The sequence below is a fragment of the Candoia aspera genome, chromosome 2 (genome assembly GCF_035149785.1).
Source record: "Candoia aspera isolate rCanAsp1 chromosome 2, rCanAsp1.hap2, whole genome shotgun sequence".
Taxonomy (NCBI): domain Eukaryota; kingdom Metazoa; phylum Chordata; class Lepidosauria; order Squamata; family Boidae; genus Candoia; species Candoia aspera.
In genome coordinates, this window is record NC_086154.1 from 116,258,400 (window position 1) to 116,282,032 (window position 23,633).

The 23,633-nt window shown below is 40.6% G+C and overlaps 1 protein-coding gene across 3 annotated transcripts in view; it reads left to right on the top strand.

Annotated features, from left to right (window-relative positions):
- The window catches only part of BAIAP2 (BAR/IMD domain containing adaptor protein 2), a 167,255-nt gene that overhangs the window by 24,295 nt on the left and 119,327 nt on the right, over positions 1-23,633 (top strand). For all 3 annotated transcript variants that reach the window (XM_063293384.1, XM_063293383.1, XM_063293382.1), the window contains exon 2: positions 19,642-19,717. In XM_063293384.1, coding sequence (XP_063149454.1) covers positions 19,642-19,717 — 76 coding nt within the window. The remainder of the gene's footprint in view (positions 1-19,641; positions 19,718-23,633) is intronic.

Consider the following 23,633-nt stretch of genomic DNA (forward strand, 5'->3'; position numbering starts at 1 on the left):
AACCATGATGAGACAACGAATAGGTCTCTAGTGTTTTATTACTGCTACATTAGACAGAAAATCCTAACAAACTAAAGAAGCGTGGGAAAAACCCAGACAGATAAACCCCAAAGTCAAGGCGGGTCTGATCTGTGTCTCTTTGAATGGCTGCTTAACTCCTCAGTACTACGCATGTGTTTTCCCCCCTGGATAGGGGCCCCCTCCTGCTCACCATCAGTACTCATGACAATGACAAAGTGAAAACAGAATTTTAGAAATGTCTGTAAATTTATTAAAAAGGAAAAACTGAAATATCACATGTATGTAAGTATTCAGACCCTTTACTCAGTACTTTGTTGAAGCACCTTTGGCAGCAATTACAGCCTCAACTCTTTTCCATATGACGCGACAAGCTTTGCACACCTGGATTGGGGGATTTTCTGCCATTCTTTGCAAATCCTTTCAAGCTCAATCAGGTTGGATGGGGACCATCGGTGGACAGCCATTTTCAGGTCTCTCCAGAGATGTTCAATAGGGTTCAAGTCAGGGCTCTGGCTGGGCCATTCTAGGACATTCACAGAGTTGTCCCTAAGCCATTCCTGTGTTGTCTTGGCTGTGTGCTTAGGATCGTTGTCATGTTGGAAGGTGAACCTTCAGCCCAGTCTGAGGTCCTGAGTTCTGTGGAACAGGTTTTCATTGAGGATATCTCTGTACTTTGCTCCATTCAGCTTTCCCTCAACCCTGACCAGTCTCCCAGTCCCTGCTGCTGAAAAACACCCCCACAGCATGATGCTGCCACCACCATGTGTCACTGTTGGGATGGTATTGGGCAGGTGATGAGCGGTGCCTAGTGTCCTCCAGACATAACGTTTAGAATTGAGGCCAAACAGTTCAATCTTGGTTTCATCAGACCAGAGAATCTTGTTCCTCACAGTCTGAGAGTCCTTCAGGTGCTGTTTCCTTCAGGTGCTGTTTTGCAAACTTCAAGTGGGCTTTCATGTGTTTTGCACTGAGGAGAGGCTTCCATCTAGCCACTCTGCCATAAAACCCAGATCGGTGGAGGGGTGCAGTGATGGTTGTCTTTCTGGAACTTTGTCCCATCTCCACACAGGATCTCTGAAGCTCAGTCAGAGTGACCATCGGGTTCTTGGTCACCTCTCTTGCTAAGGCTCTTCTCCCCTGATTGCTCAGTTTGGCTGGCCAACCAGCTCTTGGAAGAGTCCTGGTTATGCCAAACTTCTTCCATTTGAGAATTATGGAGGCCACTGTGCTCTTGGGAACCTTCAGTGCAGCAGAAATTTTTTTGTAGCTTTCCCCAGATCTGTGCCTTGCAATAATCCTGTCTCTCAGCTCTGCAGGCAGTTCCTCTGAACTCATGGCTTTTGCTCTGATACAGTATGCATTGTCAGCTGTGAGGCCTTCTATAGAGAGGTGTGTGCCTTTCCAAATCATGTCCAATCAATTTAATTGGACTCCAATGAAGGTGTAGAAACAGCTTAGCAACAGTCAAGAGAAATGGGGGGCAACTGAGCTAAATTTCAAGTGTTGTTGCAAAGGGTCTGAATACTTACGTACATGTGATATTTAAGTTTTTCCTTTTTAATAAATTTACAGACATTTCTAAAATTTTGTTTTTACTTTGTCATTATGGGGTACTGAGTGTAGATTAATGAGAAAAAAATGAATTTGAACGATTGTAGTATCAGGCTGCAACATAACAAAATTGAAAAAAGTGAAGGGGGTCTGAATACTTTCCGAATGCACTGTAGATATATAGGATCTACCATAAATACTTACGGCACATGATTTTTTTTGGCATAGTTATGTAAGGGACTATAACGTAATGAAATTTTTGCTACATTTTGCATTTTTTGATGTCCCATATGTTACCATTTGTTTGAGGGAAAATTAATTTTTCACTTTTATAATATAAATTAAATTATTATATAATATAGAGATGAACAATATTTTTGTGTCCAGGAATTCTGTTTGCTAGTTTTTAAAATAAGTTTGGTCCTCTCAGTTTGCAGAAGTCATGGTAATCAGAATAGTTGATTTCACTGGAGAGGATATAGATGAAACTTTCAAGCTGTTTTTAGTTTGAGATTGAGAAGGATTAAGTAAAACAGATATATTAAGTGTATCAGATCTTGGCACATTTATTCTGCATAGCATTTTTGCAAAAAAATCCCGGGGGGATGCCTTTTTTTGGGAGGAGTCCCTGAATTAAAATCATAATACTGGCAACTAAGAATGTGAGGACCCAAAAATACTTGTAGGAAGAATGCAGGTTTCTGTAGTGATCAGATGATTTCTTAAAAGACATCACTAAGCTCACTTAAAGTTCTGGAGTTTTCCCCAGAATGCTAGATTTGCCTCCCTTACTCTTGTCAGAGTGAAAAATGAAATTCTTTAGATTCCAAAGCATTAACTTGGGAATACTTGAGACGGGTGGTATATAACATCCCTGCGTGCCTATTCAAACAGAGGTTGAAGTCAGTGAGACAATTGTTCCTGATATCATGTGCACTATAGCATTTCACAGTAGATAGTCCCTATAAATTTAAAAAGATTGTTCTTGCACAGGATGTGGAGACTAAAAGAAACCTGAAAAAAATAAGATAAGAACAACTGCATGATACTCAGTTTGAAGCAAAGAATTATAGGGGGGGAGACAAATCAAGTTTCAGTGAATCATGTGAGCTAAAAACTGAAATGAGGAGATTTCAGTTTTTTAAAGTAAAAAAAAATGTGGTGCCTACTTTAAAAAAGTAACCTAAAACAATTATTTACATAATTATACAGAAACAGCTATCAACATTTGAGAGCTTTCATCTAGAGTAACAGCTGCTTATATGTATATGTGTCCAATATGAAAGTGTAATTATTTTACTAAAAATGTAGTGGATGTTCTTTATCATGTAGCTGAAGAAAAATAAGACTCACTTTAGGGTATGGAACAATACTTTTAAAATTACAGAAATTAACAATGAAGTAGTGTCATTATTCATAGAATGGAACACCACGAGCGCTACACAGGCAGATTGTCAAGAGTTTGGAGAAGTTTGGAAAAGTCTAGGAGAGTCAATTTTTCCCTATTACATTGACAGGGAAAAGTTGGCTCTGTGACCACATACTAGTTCATATTATGAAGAGGTAGTGGTGAAGGAAAGAGCAACTATGATGACTGGAAGCACTGGACGTGACAGAAAGGTTGAAGAACTAGCGCCTCCCCCACCTGGTAGCAGCCACTTACCTGCCCACCAGCCTGCTTATGAGCCGCCTGAGACTTGCAACTTCTGGCCAGCTTCCCTACTGACTTTGCTTCTTGCAAGCTGGCAGGAAGTTGTGAGGAGGTCCTTGCTTAACAACAGCAGTGGAGGGTGCCAGGATTAACATCGCTAAGCAATGTAGTCAGATGACGTCACGTTTTATGACTGCATCACTTCGCGATGGAAATTCCGGTCCCAGTTACCATCAGTAACTGAGGACTATCTGTACATGCTCAGTTCATGGGAACTTGATAGCCAGTGTATAGTGGGAGTAGCCCAAGAAACTGTAAGGCAGAAGAAAAAATAACCAGCACAGCTATAGTGCATATTTCATTCCCCAAATAAGGTAGTGGAGATTTATTTAGGTATATAAATACTTTGATAGAACACAAATGTCTTAGAAATCTTCTTGTACAGTTCAGAGAAGCTTCAATCACAGTATTGAAATACAATCCTGGCTACTTGCTCTGTGTTATTTCGATGATACGACAAGTCAACTATATGTAGCTGTGTGCAGCAGAAGAATATATTGATTTTCCTGTTGTATTTAACTCAGTAGTAACCCTAAAGTGAAAAATTGCAAAATATGCAATGTTGCAATAAATAATTAAATAAAATGAGAATTATATGCAGCAATATAAAGAAACCTGGGAATAAAATACTTTTTTGCAGCATATAACTCACATTGTAAAAAGATCCAAGCTTCTACTTTTACTGCCAAGCTTCTACTATAAACTTTGTAAGAAAACTGCCAGGATGTCAGGGAATTGTAAGGTCAAAAAGCCATATAAGAGACAGACTGTCTACCAGTACATATAATGGCACAGAAAATTAGGGCAAATTAAGCCTGCCTCTTGCTGTGATCCCACATTCAGAAATATATACTGACTGTATACTGGACTGTAATAGTTGCTGAAATTCGAAAGTTAAGATAAATATACTACTGTCAGGTAGACCAGACCATGAAATCAACTCCACAGGAAGGCTAAAACCATTTTTTTTAAAGATTGGCTATAATAACAGAATCTTGCAAATCTGATTGTGCTGCACTCCTTCTCCTGCTTCTAGTTCAGTGGACTAGAGAGGTGTTTGCCTGAGCCAATTCCGAATGTTATCTCATTGTTCCGGACTTAAGAAATGCTTTAGCCCCTTTTGCCTAGGTAATGTTTCCTGCATATCTCCATATAGGTCATCTTCCTTACTCTCTACAGCTACAAGTGAGAATAGCACAAATTTCCTGAAGTATCCAAAACAAGTTGTTGTTGTTAGTTGCCGTTGAGTCGTTTAATGCTTGCGCCATATGCCTGACTGTTTCAATGTAGTAGTACATACTTTTTTCAGAAATATTTTTTACAGTTTGCCCTCTCAGGTAAAATAAGAGTTTAGTCCAAATCAGACAGAGAAACAGATTAATTTTAAACAGGAACGAAATTTTAAAAATCTCAAAACAAAAGGGGAAAATTGAAAAGGGAAAAAGTTCTACCAGTCTTCCACAACCTCATATCTCCGGAGATATTGGACTACAGTGCCCATCTTTCCCGGCTGCTATATTAATCTTCTAGTTTTATAAAATGTATACAACTTAGAAACATTTATGTACATATATATTTATTTGTTTACTTGTTTATTTAGTAGATTTATATAGCTGCCCATCTCATGAAACCTGACTCTGGGCAGCATACAACATATTCACAACTAAAAACATAGAATGAATAGCATAAATTAAGGCTAAAACCCCCCAAGAATGTGGTAGAACACAATCATTTAGCATCACATAACCATCTTGCAGGCTCACGATGGGATCCCCAAGGCTGATGGAAAAACCAAGTCTTAAGAGCCTTCCAGAAGGCAGGCAGGGATGAGGCCAATCTCACCTCAGGAGGAATGATGTTCCAGAGGGCAGGGGCTGCAGCAGAAAAGCCACACCATCTAGGTCCCGGCAGATGGAACTCCTTGGTAGTTGGGGCCTGCAGCATACCCCTCCTGCTCGATCTGATTATTAAACAAACTTATATAGCTGCCCATCTACCAGAAGGAACTCTGGGTGGTAAACAAGAACAAGCTGTTTTTCTGGCTGGTTCGTACTTCACATTAAGCCATCAACAAGCTGTATGACAAAAGTCAGTAGATCAACTTCTCTAGATTTATGACCACCAGATATTTTGGACTACAACTTGCTAGCAATTTTGCAGCTGATGTTGGGAGAACCTACGATATATGGTAGTAGTTACTGTAATACAGTGTTAAGGTACATTTAGTCCTTTATATCTCTGGAGACATCTGTACAATCTAGAGATAGGATATAAAGAAAAGAGTGAAAGACATTGTACAGGAATGCCACTGTTCAAATGCAGTTGAAAGAGAGCACCTTCCTGCTAAGCACAAGGCTGCTTTCATCCATGCACTGTGTGTGTGTGTGTATGTGTGCATGCAAAGGATATAATTTTATATGCACATGTAAGTTAAGTCTAGTTATAGGATGATTTGAGTTGGCGATTTAAATGACACATTTGTTAATTAAATCTTATGTCCCTCAATAAAAGAACAATTGAAGGGTCTGGAGATTGGAGTTGAATTTTTGAAAATTAGTTGTATAAAGTCAAGATGAGCTGTTCTTAACATTATTTTCCTTAACCTTTCTCAAATGGGTGTCCATAAATTAACAATGTATTTCTTTGAAGTAGAAGAAAACCCTTCTTTTTCTCCACCCTTCACTTTTGTACTGATTTTCATATTTTTCAGCATAACACTTTTTCTCCCTTTGAGTGCTTGTGTTTCATATTACTTTCAATGTTTTTGGCAGCCAAATTAAAGGAGTAACAATCCCAAAGAGTTGTGTAGTAATACCAAGGAAATGTAGAGTAATGGAACAAAACCACAAAATCCTTTCACCCTCTAGCTAAGAGGATTTTATGGTTTTTTTCTTCCTTTCTCTCCCAAGTTTGTTCTAGGCAGCATATAGAAAGCTATGATGTTGGAAAAAAACTGTGGGTGATTTGATGGAACAAAATTCAACCAAGAGTATTCTTTGCTTTCATTAACCAGTCATTTGCTAAACATGGAACTTTGCTGTTTCCTCCTAATAATCTGAACTGTGGATTCCTTGGTGTTCTCTGAGCTTCGTTGTTTGCTTCCAGACGTTTCATTACCCAGCTAGGTAACATCATCAGTGCTAGTGAGTGTGGGGTTTGCTCCCTGTTTATATACAGTAGCTTGCCCTGCCAGTGTTGGTGGGGGGGTGGTCTTTTTCTTGGTAGTGCCTTGATTGGGATATTGGTTAAGCAGGGATTAACACCAGGCAATATGCAAGCTACTGCCCCTTTCCTACCATAGCTCCTTTCTGTTCTGTTTTCACATGGTTTCAGAGTTGGAAACCCCTCCCTCCCCTCCAGTGAGACTTCCCAGGCTGTTCTTTTGCTTCATTTAGTTCCATTTCCTTCAGAACTTTTCACCTCTCAGATCTTCATACCTCCTCCAATCTTGCCTCGTTCCTCAGCCAATACTCTTCTTCCCATCATCCACATTATACCTTAGTCAATCGGTTCTCCAATAAATAAAACTTAACCACCTAATAATAAGAAATGTACCTATTATTCTTTAAGATCCCTAGCCATTGCTTTGTAATTATGTAATTTTCCAACGTTTTATTCCAGAGTTCTTGGAAATAACTAACATGCCCCTGAGCAATGCTCTTTTAATAGTTTACTTAAAAACTGTAGACCTGGAATCATCTAAAATAAATTCCAATACTGATAGCAATTAAGGATTTTTGAACACCTGCAGTGAATGACCTTCACTGGAAGAGAAAGAGTGTGTGTGAGAGAGATTCTGCTACTCTTGTTGGGCCCCTCAGCAGCAGTAGTATCTTACTGAATTGGATTTACAGATTAGGGTTTGCGAGTATTGTTATGCAATGGCTCCCCTCCTGTCAATGGGACAGGACTCAGAGAGTAGCATTGGAAGGGTAGTCCTTTGGTAGATGTGATTGAGGGGTGCTTCAAGGAACCATTTTATCTCCAGTGCTGCTTAATATTTCTGTGAAACCATCAGTGCAATTGTTAGGAGTTTGGGGAAAGTACTGTTCTGTCCTGACTTTCAGATATGCTACGAGAGGTACAGCCAGACTATTCTGGATCAAAAACCAGCACAAACTATTTACAGCGGTTGACAGGGAAGAGACCAGTCAAGGTCCAGTGCAAGTTTCAGGAGTTAGGGTCCTGGCAGGAAGCATTATCTCAATTCAGACAGAGATCAAATTACTCAGAAAATCAGGTCACAGATTGCTTTCACTTACCTAAATCAAACTGTCATAGAAATGGCTTCAGGTTTGAATGTGCTCAGCCAAAAGCTTTTATCCTAAATGCTCCTGGTCTCCACCTATACAGAGATGGCATTGCTTAGATTGGATTGCAGTTGGGCTATTTAGGAACAACGTCCTAATTCTAACTAGACTACTACTTCCAAGGTGCTCTACCATGAAACCTGACACTTCTCATATTCCTCTTTCTGGTGCTCTTCTTGGAGACAGTACAGTGGACTCTTTCAGTCTTGGTGGTTGTGTGCTTGCTTCAGAGTCTGAATCTAGGATTGCAGGGTTAGTGATAGTGAAAGGTACTCCTATGAACAGCTAGGTCCTGACTCCCTCAGGACTTGTCTTGACTCTATTCTTATCCAGCTCCTTGGAAGTGAACTTATCTATGGAGATCATGACAGTAGATGCTTAGCTCTATTTCTATGTGACATCAGAATCAGGAGAGATTGCCGGCAGCCTTGAATACAGTGGTGGAATGGATGAGAACCAGGGCTAAAACTGAATCCCAGTAAGGTGGAAATGCTGTAATTGAATGGTTCCCAAGCCCAAGAACTAGGAGGATTTCCTGGGTTTCAATCCCCCTGAAGGAACAAGTACAAATCTGGGTTGTTGTCACTGGAGTCCCAGTGATCTCACTGATTAGGAGCATCTATTACTAGCTGAGGCTGGTACATCAGCTGCACCCATTCTTGGACGCAGATAACTTGGCCACAGTGCATTGGTAACCTCAAGTCTGGATTATTGTAATATGCTGTCTAGAAGCTACAACTAGTGCAGCTTACATAATACTGTGCATTAAATTCTTGCATTACAGGCCAAGATAAGGTTGCAGCATTCTAGCAAGAAAGTAACAGTGGATTTTGTCCCATACTGAGTGTTTAAAGGAATAGATATGCTTTGATTTTTATCGCACATTTATGTAGGAAAGAAGCATTTGTTCTTAGGTATGTCATCTGAATGTTTCCCTAAAAAGAAGGAATGACAAGTAGTTGTTTTTTTCTTTCGTCCCTTTGATGCCACTATAACACTTCAGTGTTTGTCTTGTATTGGTATGTCCACCTCTAGCAAAGCCATAATATAGTATACACTCACATGCATCCCTTTTCTTTGCAATCCCTCTAATTCCTGAGATTCTTGAATATAGCTTAACTTTTGGATTCATCCACATGGAACTATAAAACAGGGTTGAATTTTCTCAGCTCTTAAATTTTGAATAGAAAAACAGATGTGCAGATTAATCTTTCCTCATATGCAACTGCTGTCTGCAGTGTATTAAAAAAAATGCCCATTGACACCTCAGATTTAGTCCCAGATATGGGTGCTGAAAAATATTTCTGTCTGTGAGGTCTTGAAAGTGTGCTGTCAGTCAGAATAAATAGTTTCATATTAGTCCAACTTCTCCCAGCCTGCTCCTTTCCAGATGTAGTGAGGCTACTACACTTAGAATTGATTTTGCTTTGTTAGCTGAGAGTTCTGGAAATGATGGTCCTCATGCATTAGTGAAAGGGGATGGGGGGTCATATTGGGGGAACCTGGACTAAATACCAAGGTGGATTGCTAACAAGCCACCTATGTTTATGTCCCTTTTCTTTTAAAAAGAGATAAAATCTAAGAAAAATCTGAAACACATCTATGAAGAAAGGGAGGATATAATGCACTCTCAGAGGTTTTTAAAGTGTGTGTGTTTTCTGGAGCTGCAGAATAACTTTTGGGAAACTCTAGTATAATTGCTTTTTGATCAATATTTTTACGGTAGGACTGCTGAGATAGCTATTTCAAGAATTCTATTTTTCACTGTAAAAAACCCACTGTGCTTACAAAAACAATAGATGGAAGTAAGTGGATTTTATTAGTCCATTTGCTTATAATGTGAGATATATTCTTTAACCACGTAAATAGAGTAGTGCTGCTGCAAACCTATTGTTCAGATTTAATCTTTGTAAGCAAAATACATAAATTGTCATAATTCCTACCTGTAGCCCCTGCCTGTAACTACGTAAAGTAGCCATACTTTTCCTGAAGTGTGATCCTGGGACAAGGCATGTCTATCCTAATAACTTGGCTATTTCTTCCTATTTTTTATGAATATGTAAAAAAGAAAACCCTTCTGTGGCCACCATAAGTTAATGTGCTAGAGTTCAATCTCTATAATCCAGAGAAAGCATGGAGATTGGCTGTATAGTTCTATCTTGTTTCTAAAATCTTGAGGATTTTCCCAGATTGTTCTGCCATTCAACAAGTTGGTCTCTGGAATACACAGCTGTGAGGATGCTGAATGACATTTAGGGGATGCTCCTGCTAGACCTTTCATGGCATTTGATACCGTCAGCCATGGTATCTGCTGACCATGCAAGGGTTGGGCATTGGAGTCACTATGCTACAGTGACTTCATTCTTTCCTGAGTCAGTGAGTCGAGTAAGTGGTAGTGGGGAATAAGAGCTCAACGCCTTGGCTACTCCTGCGTGGGATGCCCCAGAGTTTGATTCGGTCTCTCATTTTGTTTAGCATCTGTATGAAGCTACTGGGATAGCTAACCCTTGATTCAGGGTTGAGTTATCATCAACATGCAGATGATATTCAGTTGCACATCTTCCCCCTAGGCTGAGCAAGAGATGTGCTGGAGATCATAGCCTGGTATTTGGAGGTGGCCAAATCGGCTCAAATTAATTCAAAGCAAGATACAGTTAACTGCAACATTGGCTGTTGATGGTGGTCACACATATATACACACCCTGGAAGAAGCAAATACACAATCTGGGGTTGTGTTGAACTTGTGGCTCCTGCTTGACAATTTTTGTCCACCTTAAGCTGGTGTGCCAGATTGACCATTTTCAGAGCAGGATACCTAAATGACAGTCATCCATGGCCTTATCACCTTGCATCTGGATTAATGTTATGACCTCTACTTGCGGCTGCCTCAGAAGATTATTTATATTTATTTATTTTATTTATTTATTGAAATTTATTGGCTGCCCAACTCCAGTGGACCCTGGGCAGCATACAAAACTGAAAAAACATAAAAACAGCGAGAAACATTAAATCAACAGGCATCCCAGATTTAAAATACTCTGCTAACCAAACCACAAAACGAAATAGGAGCCATTAAACAATGACAAACATCAACCCCAGGCCTGGGACCAGAGCCAGGTTTTTCAAGGCTGTCCAAACCTCAGGAGAGAGGACGCCATCCTTGTCTCTGGGGGAATGCTGTTCCAGAGGGTGGGGGCCTCAGTAGACTGTAGACTGCCGTTGATTTGAAATGCAGCTGCCCACTTGCTGAACAGTGAACCATTTTAGCAGGAGAATACCTGTATTATGGGTGCTGTGTTGGTTGCCAATCGGTACCTCAATGCAGTTCAAAGTCTTGAGTCAGGTCCTTGTTACCTTTGGAAAAAAGTCCGGAGTCTACCTGCCCTGTGTTTTTGGAACAGGAAAGTATGCTTCTGATTCCCTTCCCCTGTAATGTGAAGGGCCCCAGAGGCAGACAGTTTCAGTGCCTGTCCCAGCCTTATGGAATAGTTTGCCACTCAAAGTCAACCTGATTTCCTCTTTCTTTTTCTTTAGGAAGAACATTAGGACCATCCTTTTCCCTGGGGCCTTTAGGACATAGGTTGCTTGGTTGATGACTCTTCTGCCCTTTATCCCATTATTCTCTGTTTAATTGTCTGGCATTTTAGTGACTGTTTTAATCTTTTATATTTTTATGGTTGTCAACTGCCCAGAGCCTGTGACTGGAGCAGCATGTAAATTGTGTGAAATAAATAAGTTAGGTGTCTGTTACTGTTCAAAGAAGTGAGATTGGGGAAAATGACCTTAAAACCTGTTTGGCTGCTTCCTTGAAGAATCCCCCTGAATGCAATTATTCTATATTTTGTTGTTAAAAGAAGATCAAGGTCATCCTATTTGTTTGTGTAAATGTCTCTGTTCACTTAGTAGCCTGATCAGAAGATTGCTGGAATAAAGCCATTGTTCAGAACTAAGCTCGGGGTTTAGCAAAGTTAATCAGTTTCCCTCCCCCAAAGTCTAATAGCATTACCTTCATCTACAATATACTCTACCAAGCTTGGAACTATCACTGTGAAAAGAATGTTGTTTATTCTGAAATGAATAATTGTCTGAAATAAAGATGTGTCATTGCTACTCAGCGCTAGTAAGGAGTTACACTGGTCATGGTCTTGGAAGAATAGAATCCAGAAATGAGGGATAAAATGATTCAGGTAGCAAATGAGATTGATAGATGCTTGGCTGGCTTCAATTGAGGTAGCAGATGTTTAATCAGTTTATTTGGCAAAATAATCTTGTTTTGTTTTTCTCTTCTCTCTGCACTCCCCACCCCCATCCCCCCAAAGGGAGTGTGATAGTCAAAACCATGGCCTGGAATAGTGTGAGAAATGAATGGTAAGTTAGCCTGGACAGTCTCATGGCAGCAGTTGGCTGCGCAACCCAACTGGCATTAGATCAGGCTCTTTTCAGTGATCAGGCTCTTTTCAGTGATAAGGCTCTTTTTCCATTAGAGCATTAGGCTGGAGTTAGAACCAAATGTTCTCATTTGTGTGGTTTCCCTGAAGGAGGGAGGGAGAGAACACACTGAAGTCCCTTTTCATGTGGATAACACAGCTTGAAGATCAGTCTTCCTCAACCTGTACCCTCAAGTTGGGCTGGACTTCAACTTTCCAAATTCCCAGTTAACATGAGAATCCAATATATTTGGAGAGCATGGGCTAAGAAGGCTGCTGTTAATTGTTATCTGGCATTGAGAACAGAAGCAATCACATTGTTATTGCCCTTATTCTTGGGATGTTCCCTTGGTGATACTTGAAGCAGCTTTACGAGCTATATTTTATAGTCTTTGCAATGCTTCTGGTTCAATTAAGTTTAATGGTGGAGTTGATATTTACCTACTGGTTTATATATATATTTTTAAGTTTTAGGTTTTATAACTGAGAGTGTTTAAGGTACTTGCTTGTATGTGTTTTTTGTGCTGGTAGGATTTATTTTTTTAGTATGCATCTAGAAATAATCCTTTCTAAAACATGCAACTTTTTAGAGGGATCTTAATGTTGATTTTTCTTTTATTTCTTTTTTGATGAATTATTCAATAGGATGGCTATTTGATACACTATCATTTTAAATAAATACTTTAAATAAATCCTTGAAGATATTCTTGTGTATTGGTTTTTGTTCAGGCTAGGTGAATCTGAATTTCTATTCAGGTCCTAAGAAATGTTATTAACATAATTATACCTGTTCAATTGGAAGAAAATCTCTAGTAAGTGCATGTAGAGTTGTTACAGTCTAAGTTCCAGTTCTGAAATGTGGCAAGTGACAGAAAACCCTTCTAACATTTATTTTCCTTCTGTATTAATTCGTGTATTTGCCTTTAACAATCTGGATGGTGGTTCCTTAATCCTCTGAGACAGCATTTCAGCTGTGGGGAAGAGATGGGAGAAAAGAAGATCATAAAGAACTAGATAAATGGCCAATCAATTAGTGAGCCTGTTGAACCTTTAGAAAGGCATTAAAAACTGAATTTAGGTCAGAATCAAGCATAGTTTTGAAGATGCTTTGGCAATGAGGGGAAATGGACTGAAAGTTCAGTTAGGCTTTATTAAGTATCCTCAACTTTCCTAGGCTTGTAGATATGTTTGGAAATGAGAGAAATTAGGAACAAATCATAAAATGGCTGCCTAGCTACCAAAGACAAATAGGTTAACTAATTAAAAGGCAGAAATTAGGTGTGAGCTCCAAATGCCAAGCTTTCTGTTTCAAGCCAATAAACTAAACTAAAAACTCAAGTCAACTCATTTTGTGGAAGGGAAGCTGGTGAGGCTAGGATTCCATCCACTGGCCAGGGAATCACCTTTCCTCTTCACTTTCCATCACGATGTTGCCAGGACATGTTTGTGCCATGGTTAGAAGCACATGGGAAAAGGCCCTAGGGCTGCGTTCTCTTATGTCTCTTAGATGAGTTGGGTGGCCATATAAATGCAATACAGAAATAAGGCAGGAAGCTGCCTATTAAAATAATTGAAATTTAATTCTAAACACATCTATGTAGAACTCCTCTATTAGTTTCTGTCCACCCTAAAAGAAAAGGAAAAAGTCTCTAATCCCCAAAGAAGGGAATGTTCCCCTTCCTCTTTTTCTGGGATTTTCCCAAGCTGGTGCCTTTCCCTTTGGGATTAGAGCTTTCACCCAAGAAGTGTTTGATGTCTGTGTAGAGGTGGGAAGGAAAAACAAACAAGGAAGCTGAGAGAGGCAAAGGAGCGGGGCTAAATCAGTGAGAACTCTTTCCTCTTTCCTGTTGCTTGATTTGCATATAATTGGGAAGGAGGGCTTTAAACCAAATGCAAATGGCCTTTAAAATCACTTTGGAAGGTCTGAAGGGACTCAGCCTCATGGGCACAGTTGGTGGCCTCCGCTGCTGTAATGTCCCATGGGTGCTATGCTAGAGACCCCAATACTAGAGCTCTGACAGGCTTTTAATGATGATGATCATTAAAAAAAAATCCCATGGACTCTATGCTGAACTTGTTCTGCTACCAGCCTCTTTCCTCAACCCTCTTATTATCTGACTCTGTTTTGCCATACTGCATGGTGACATTCAGGGATTAGCTTCTCGGTCTGAAGGAACAGAAATAGTTGCAATTCCTACAAAGCTCAGCTAGCAAATTCCTTGTCTCATTTGTAAGGTGCCATAGTGACAAAGTGATTGAATGACTTTGTGGACTGTGGAGCTACAGTAGGCAGGAGGACTTGTTCACAGCTTGTTACACACTGAACAAAGAGCCATTCTTTTTAGTGATTATGAAGAAAAAGAGTTTAAGCGCATAGTTCACTAACTGAAGGTAAGTGAGTCCTTCCTTATTCTGAGCCTGGCTGTCCTCCTCTTCCTTTGTGTGTGTGCGTGTGTGGGCACACACATGTGTGAGCCTCCTACAGGATAATATTTTTAAACAAGAAAACCTGTTAATCACTCAAAGTATTTTAAATTTGGTCTCAGCAGAGCCTAGATAAGCTTAGTCTTGGTTCTCTGCCACCCTCTCTCTCTCTCTCTCTCTCTCTACACACACACACACACAGATACTTCGTCAGCTGCTACAGTATTTATATAAAAAGCTTTATTCTTCCATTTTTTGACTATAAAATAGATCACCACCAATCCATAGTGCAGCAGTGTGTGCAGGTGTGGTGTTATCAATGTACATGGCTACTGAAAAGATGAGACCCACAACCAAGTTGAGCCCATGTTTATCCAGGCTGGCTTACAATCAAAGTACTGGTTTTGACTGGGATAAAAACAGCAATGGAAAGTATCTCAGATGCCACTGTCTTATGACAAAAAATTGTGGGCCATAGGAAATTGGACCTTCATTTCCAGGTTGCTGATAACCAGTGATTGATTCTTCCTTTGGAACTTCCTAGCAGTTGACCCAAATGAGAAAAGCTACAATGAAGGTATTGCTCAGATGGCATGTTACACAACTGAAATGCATTCTGATGGCAATTTGTTATCCTCCTCTCAGCAAATGTTTAATTTCAGTAATGCTTGTCTGGTTATTCTGGATTCTTTGAGGTCTCAGTGAAGTGAACAGGGTGTGTGAAGGGATTAGGGGTGCCTCTTTTTTATGCATTTCTTGGCTCCCTGCCCCCCATGCTTCATCCCTTGGTTCCATTCATTTCTTATTTATATTTTATTTTTACTATTGCAACATGCTAGCCTTCGAAAGGGTTGGAGGCTGCAATTGCTGCAAAATGTGGCAGCCGTGACAGCTGGGTTGCTAACTGGCACAGGGTATGGGCATCACATGATGCTTGCAGTAAAGACCTGCAATAATTACTGGTTGTTTACCAGGTACAATTCAAGGTGTTGGTATTAATAAGTAAAGTCCTAAAACGTTTAGGATATGACTATCTGAAGGATTACTTCTTGTTACAAACATATCTAGCTGTTAAAATCTGCTGGAGAGGTTCTTTTGAAGATACCCCTGCTTTCAGACAGCTATCCATTTGACAAATGGGAGAATTTTTTTTCCTGCAATTCTCCCATAAATAAAGGTAGCTACAGTAGTCAATGAGAACAGAAAAATAAGCATATTTTTACCAAATTATAACAGATAAAATGAGATTGGCAGTAAAGAAATGCAAAACTTTCTTGTTCCTTCAATATAGGCAAACAATAATGATATTCTAGAGATTTGATTTAAGTGCTTGTAGTAGTAATGGAATTGAAGGTAACCAAACATGATAAATCTACAGTAGAGCTCTCAGAAGTAGTTTGAGAGAGCATGGCAAATGACATTAGTTGAGAAATCAGTTCACAAGCTAAGAATCATAAGGAGAAGAAACATAAGAAATAAGACAATTTTACCATACTATAGAGCTCTTTTATTATCTATGCCAACAAAGCATCTTCAGCTCAAGGTTCATCATCATGTAGCTCCAGAGCTGAGAAAAATGATCTTTCTACAACTCTTTCTGCAATTTTACAGACTTTCCTAGCTTAAAAATAAACTACAGATTTACTGTGGTTATGATATGAGACTGTTCATGCTGATAATTTGTCATTTGTATTTTTAATTTTATTTGTCTCAATATGTTACAGTAAACATCACGTCTATGCATCCATGTTATTTTTTCTTCCACTTTGATCTACAAGTAACATTGTTTTACATTTTAAAATGTCTGCTTTAGTAGTTAATTTTCAGAGGAACACAAAAGTCTGGAAAAGCCCTTACAGAGCTATTGGGAGCTTTCAAACAAAGAAGTAGTGTGGTTTTTATTATCTGATGTCCTTCTGATTTGTCTTGCAAACACTTGCTAGAACTTAAGTTATCTATTTAAGCCATTTGTCTTCACTCAGGTTGTTTAGAGCAGTGATAAACTGGAGGTTACTTCTCAATAAAATAACTTTTTAAAAAAGAGCTTTACTTTTGTGTGTAAGCATAAGTGGTACATGAAGTTTAATCCTGAGCCTTTTCAGCACTTGGCATCATTGTTGTAAAATTCTTATTTTATGCTGATGTTCTGAATTATTTCTTATTTCTTGTAAGCTGGCTGTGGTTTATTTTATACCATCAGGAGGGATTAAACAGTTCCTCTTTAAACTTGAATAAATGGGTCTCCCTACTATCCAGTTTTAATTTTGGTATAATGATGCAGAAATAATATTTGTTTACATGACATATTTGAATAATGCCCTAGTGTATTTAAGGGGGGTTTGCTCCCTGTTTATATTCAGTAGCTTGCCCTGCCAGTATTGGTAGGGGTGTGGCTTTCTCCTTGGTAGTGCCTTGATTAGTTCCTTGTTTTCTGCTTGATTGTTTGTCTGGTGTTAATCCCTGCTTATCTGGGTGTTGGTTGCTGGAGAGGATGTGTTCTGATATTTTTCTTTCCTTTTTAGCTTTTTTATTGTCTCTTTTGAATGGTGTGTAAATGTGGTTTATCTGTCTATTGATGGTTGATATGTCTGAATGCCAGGCTTCCAGGAATTCTCTTATGTTTTTGGATTTAGCTTGGTCTAGGATGCTGACAGTTTCCCAGTTGAAACTATGGTTGCGGGTTAAACCGCTGAGCTGTCGATCGGAAGGTCGGCGGTTCGAAACCGCGCGGCGGGGTGAGCTCCCGTTGTTAATCCCAGCTCCTGCTCACCTAGCAGTTCGAAAACATGCAAATGTGAGTAGATCAATAGGTACCGCTTCGGCGGGAAGGTAACGGCGTTCCGAGTCGTCATGCTGGCCACATGACCCGGAAGTGTCTATGACAACGCCGGCTCCAAGGCTTAGAAACGGAGATGAGCACCGCCCCCTAGAGTCGGATTCGACTGGACTTTACGTCAAGGGAAACCTTTACCTTTACCTTTAGGATGCTGACAGTTTCCCAGTTGAAACTATGGTTGAGTCTGTTCATGTGTTATGAGATTAAGGAGTTTTCATTGTGTCTTCTGACTGCTAGTTGGTGTTCGTGGATGCGCTCTGCTAATCTTCTGCCTGTCTGTCCTACATAGTGGCTGTTACAGTCCTTGCACTGTATGTTGTAGATGACACCTGTTTTTTCTTCTTGGGCTACTGGGTCTTTTGGTTTGCTTAAGATGTTTTAGAGGACTTTAGTTGGTTTCTGTGCTACAGTGATGCTGTGTGGTTGTAATAGTTTGTTGGTTGTTTCTGAGATGTTTTTGATGTATGGCAATGTTACCCTTCTCATAGCTTGTGTTGTTGGCTGTACTGTGGTGGGTTGAGTGGTCAAGCACTTTTTGATAAAGTTGCATGGGTATCTATTTTGTTGGAAGATGTTATATAGGCAGTCTGTTCCCTTTTCTGTTGTTCTGGGTTGCTGCACTGCATTTGTACTTGTCTGAATAATGCTCTTACCCAGCTCCTCTTGTAGGAGGTTGGGTTGTTACTTTGGTAATGGAGCACTTGGTTTTCAGTCGACATAAGTCTCAGTCCTGAAAGATCCTACAGAAAAGCCAGGTCTTTATAGTTTTCCAGAAGGCCATAAGAGTGGGGCTCATTTGTGGGACTGCCAGTCCTACAGGGTCCGACTGGGTAGGCATGCTCCAGGTCCCTTCAGTTAAACAATGCCATCTTGTGGGGCTATGCAGGCAGGGCTTCTCTGTTGCTGCTTCATTCTCCATGAGGTCTGTTTGGCCCCCTCACTACTCTGCTTTAGTTGTTGTTGTTTATTCGTTCAGTCGCTTCCGACTCTTTGTGACTTCATGGACCAGCCCATGCCAGAGCTTCCTGTCGGTCGTCAACACCCCCAGCTCCCCCAGGGACGAGTCCATCACCTCTAGAATATCATCTATCCATCTTTCCCTTGGTTGGCCCCTCTTCCTTTTGCCTTCCACTCTCCCTAGCATCAGCATTTTCTCCAGGGTGTCCGGCCTTCTCATTATGTGGCCAAAGTATTTTAGTTTTGCCTTTAATATCATTCCCTCAAGTGAACAGTCTGGCTTTATTTCCTGGAGTATGGACTGATTTGATCTTCTTGCAGTCCAAGGCTCTCTCAGAATTTTCCTCCAACACCACAGTTCCAAAGCATCGATCTTCCTTCTCTCAGCCTTCCTTATGGTCCAGTTCTCACAGCCATATTTTACTATGGGGAATACCACTGCTTTAACTATGCGGACCTTTGTTGTCACTGTGATGTCTCTGCTCTTAACTATTTTATCGAGATTTGTCATTGCTCTTCTCCCAAGGATTAAACGTCTTCTGATTTCCTGACTGCAGTCAACATCTGCAGTAATCTTTGCACTGCCTCTACATTTTCTCCCTCTATTTGCCAGTTATCAATCAAGTTTACTCAACTTTACTCTGCTTTAGAAAAACATTAAAAACCTGGTTTTTCAAACGGCCATGGACCAAGGTGTTTTGTGATTCCATGGAGCTATGACAGATGAGGGATGGGTGAAACTGTGTTTATGTACTTTCCCATAGCCTCATTTAATTTTTACATTTTTCACATTCTGAGTGTTGGTTTTTATTGGATTTTTATTGTAAACTGCCTTGACTCTTTCCAAATTGGTGGCCGTATGAGACAAATAAATAGCCTATCAAGCGCATATATTTAACTAGAGCTTAAAGGAATGGGTTGAAGTATAACATTTATATTAGTGTTGTAAAGTTTGAGAAAAATATCTTTGTAAAAATTTGTGTAAGATGGTATCTGACCAGTTCAATTGACTTCTTTGGTTGTGCTGGGTTTACATATTACATTGTATATATATCCCATTGCTGGTTGTTTTTCTCCAAACTTGTTTTTGTTTCATATTTTTCATTCCTAGCAGAATGAATAGTGATACAAGAAAGTCGTGGGGTCTGGAATTCATATTGTATGTAGCTATATAGTTAAATCCTAGAATGAGTTGTTAGAATATATCATTATCTTATAAAATGCCAATGACTTAGGTTTGTGTTGCCTGTGTATGTGCACATGGGAGGATTCTGTTTCTAAGAATTCATGGGATTGTGGTTTAACCTCATGTGTATTCGTACATGTTGTATAGAAGGAGTAGAAGAACATTTTGGCCTTTACTGTGGAGACCTTGGATTGTTAATGTCTTTTGTTTTCTCATAGACAATCATGGAACAGTTTAACCCCAGCCTCCGGAACTTCATATCCATGGGGAAGAACTATGAAAAGGCCTTGGCAGGTAAGTGAAATAACATGGTGTACTTTGTAATGGCTGTAAAATGACAACTGTAGAAATAGCACCCCTTTGACCCTTGGTGATGGGAGAGGTAGGAAAAACCAGTAGTATCTCTTGCAAGGGTTGTCAGCATTGTTCTCAATGTTAAAGATGCTCTCAGCTATCACAGACAAGCTGCAAAGCAGCTCTTCTGTCAGCACTAGATCATTCGAGCATTCACACAATGAAAGTCAGGAGACTAGGTTCCTTTAACGTTTTAATGAAGTGAAATGTCTAGGACAGAGGTAAAGCTGCGAATGGAGAATTCCCGCTAAAACATACATTTAATGCTACATTCCCTTGATTGCCTCCCTTTCCCACGAAAGTATGTCACCCTCTTTCCCATCCAAGTGGTGTTGCTGGTGTATCTCTAATGACTGGCCTTGATGTGAACCATCATAAATCTGTAGCCATAATAATGCAATTCACACTCCAACTCAACACCCCTCCTATCCAGCGACAGAGAGTCTACACCAGTAATAAGGAAGTGATGGAAGATGCTCCGATAAGGGGTTCTGTGAACCTTTTGATTGGAGGAATCTGACATATCGCACCCCCAAAAATAAGAATACAAAACAAGTCTGAGAAGAAAAAGAATGGAGAGGGCGGGGAAAATTCGTTAGTAAGGGGAGCGTTTGGAAGGACATTGTAAATGAAATTTCTTTGTTAGGAGGGGTGCATTTACATGACATGCATCAACCCATTCAGGATCTGGAAAGTGTTTCCATTGTATTAAATACTGCAATGCTTTGCGATGAAAACGAGAGTCCAGGATTTCTTTGACTTCAAAATGCTGATGACCATCAATCATGATGGGCGGAGGGGTTGGTGCAGGCTGGTGCCACTTAGAACGATCTGGAGCTGGTTTAAGCAAGCTGCAGTGAAAAACGGGATGAAGTCGCTTAAGAGTTGAAGGCAGTTGCAACTGTACAGTCACTGGATTAATTATTCTAGTGATGGGAAAAGGTCCAACAAATTTAGGGGCTAACTTTTTTGAAGGTTGCTGAGACCGGAGGAATTTTGTGGAAAGATAGACGAAATCACTGACTTTAATTTTTCACTCTGGGTGCCTGTGGCAGTCAGCAAACTTTTTATGCGTGTCATGGGCATGATCCAGAGCCTGATGAATGACTGGCCAGTCTGTGGTGACCTGGGTAGCCCAATCGGCAACTGAAGAGCCAGGGAGAGATTGTAGCTGAAGTTCAGGAATTGGAACAAACTCTTGGCCATAAACAATGCGAAAAGGTGAAAATCCAGTGCTTTGATGCACTGCATTGTTGTAAGCCATCTCAGCGAAGGGGAGGAGATCAACCCAATCATCCTGCTGAATGCTAATGTAGCAATGGAAGAATTGCTCTAGAGTAGATTGAGCCCGTTCAGTCGCCCTATCCATCTGAGGATGGTTAGATGAGCTAAGGGATTGTTGGACTCCAATTCATTTTAAAAATGAGCACCAAAATTTAGCAGTAAACTGGACACCACGATCTGAGATCACACATTGGACATCCGTGGATCCTATAGATGTGTGTTAAAAACAATTTAGCAAGTTGCTGGGTGGTGGGGATCTTTGCACAAGGAATGAAGTGTGCCTGTTTTGAAAATAAGTCAATAACAGTCCAAATCACTGTCTTATTTTTACTCTCTGGTAAGTCCACAATAAAATCCATGGTGATTTTTTTCCATGTGGCTTTGGGGGAAGCAACAGGTTGTAAAAGTCCTTGCGGTTTCCCCCCTTTCCTCTTTGCTTGGGCACAGACGTGGCATGAGGTGATGTAGGAATGCACATCAGAGTGAAGGGAGGGCCACCAAAATTGGCGCCTGACCAAGTGTAGAGTTTTTGTGAAGGCAAAATGACCTGCAGATTTAATGTCACGGGAACGGTGCAAAATGGTTTTGCGCAAAGATTCAGGCACTTAGATTTTGTTGTTGCAATACCAGATGTTGTCAATTTCAGTCAATTGGGCTTTGTTACATTGTAGCCAAGGTTCTTTAGGGAGCTCCTGAAGCAGTTCCTCTTTCAGGTCTGCCTGCACTTTCACTTTCCCGGCTACCTCTTGTTTGCATGTTACGCAAGCCAGTCCAAGCTGTTTTTGGGAAAAAACAGTATCCACAATTTCAGAGTGAGTGGTATTATATTGTGGAAGGCGAGAAAGTGCATCAGCCAGAAAGTTCCTCTTTCCAGGGAGGAAATTAAGGGTGAAATTAAAGCGGCTGAAAAATTGAGCCCAACGAATTTGTTTGCCATTCAACTTTCTGGGAGTTTGTAAAGCTTGGAGGTTTTTATGATCAGTCCAGACCTCAAAGGGATGTTTAGAGCCCTCCAGCAAATGCCTCCATTGTGTTAAGGCAGTTTTGACAGCAAAAGCCTCTTTTTCCCGTATGTGCCAATTGTGCTCAGAGTCAGTGAACTTGCGGGAGAGGTAAGCACATGAGTGGGGGAGCCCGTTTTCATTCTTTTGAATCAAAACTGCCCCTACTGCTGAGTAAGAGGCATCTGCCTGTACAATAAAGGGGCAGTTTGGGTCTTGGTGAGCCAAAATGGGTTCTTCGGTGAAGAGAGCCTTCAAACAATCAAACACAGCTTGACAGTCTTTTGACCAAGCGAGCTTTGCCCCCAGGGAAGTCACTTTCCGTGTCTCCCCCCTCTCTCTAGTTTTTAGTAAATCTGTTAGAGGCAGTGCAATCTGAGCAAATTGGGGGATAAATTGTCTATAGAAATCGGAGAAACCGAGAAATCTTTGAAGCTGCCATCTGGTATGAGGTGGTTCCCAACCCCTTATGTCTTATACTTTATCCGGGTCCATTTCAATGCCATTCAAGGAGATACAATAGCCCAAGTAGTCTAGCTGACTTTTGTGGAATTCAGACTTGGAAAGCTTAGCATAGAGCTGGGCATCCCTCAGCTTTTGCAGTACTTGCCTAACTAATGGGATGTGGTCTTCTAAGCTTTCAGAGTGGATCAGAATATCATCTAAATACACCAGAACGCCTTTGTACAAATGCTCATGGAGGACCTCATTGATATATTGCATGAATACTCCAGGGGCCCCAGCCAACCCAGAAGGGAGAACCTTGTACTGGTATGAGCCCAGCAGGCAATTGAAAGCCATTTTCCACTCATCCCCCTCCCTGATTCGGATTCTGAAGTAGGCTTCTCTGAGATCAAGCTTGGTGAACACTTTTCCTTTCAATAGGTGTGCCAGCATGTTTTTCATGAGAGGGAGAGGGTACTGGTTGGTTACTGAGATGGCATTTATTCCGTGGTAATCTGTACACAGTCTCAGGGAGCCATCCTTCTTTGCCCGGAAAAGTACCAGGGCAGCCAACGGGGAGTTAGCCGGTTCTATAAAGCCCCTAGCTAGGTTTTTATCTATGAATTCCCTGAGGACCTTTTTCTCAGTTTCTGACATAGCGTACATTTTTGGCTTGGGTAGCTTAGCTCCTGGGTCAATTTCTATGGCACAGTCCATTTTTCTGTGGGGTGGTAATTGGTCAGATTCTTTCTCATCAAACACATCAAGGAAGTCTGAGTATTCGGCTGGTATGGTTACCATTGCTTTTGACTTCCCCACAGGTAACTGATTCAGTAGTATTCCCACCAGTTGGGCATTCCCTTTTTTAGGTGGTAGAGCTGGTGGGTTGCTGACACCGTCTTTAAATGTTAAAGCGCCCATCCCTCAGTCTATTTGTGGTCTTCTACTTTTTAGCCACGGGAGCCCCAATATGATTGAATAGTTTGCTATGGGGGCTACAATAAATTGTAGAATTTCTTTGTGCCCCCCCAACCTCATGGCTGCAGTTTCAGTTCAAAATTCTACGGGAAAGTTATAGACTGCCAGGGCTTTGAACTCCATGGCGTACTCCTTCAGAGTCTCCAGAG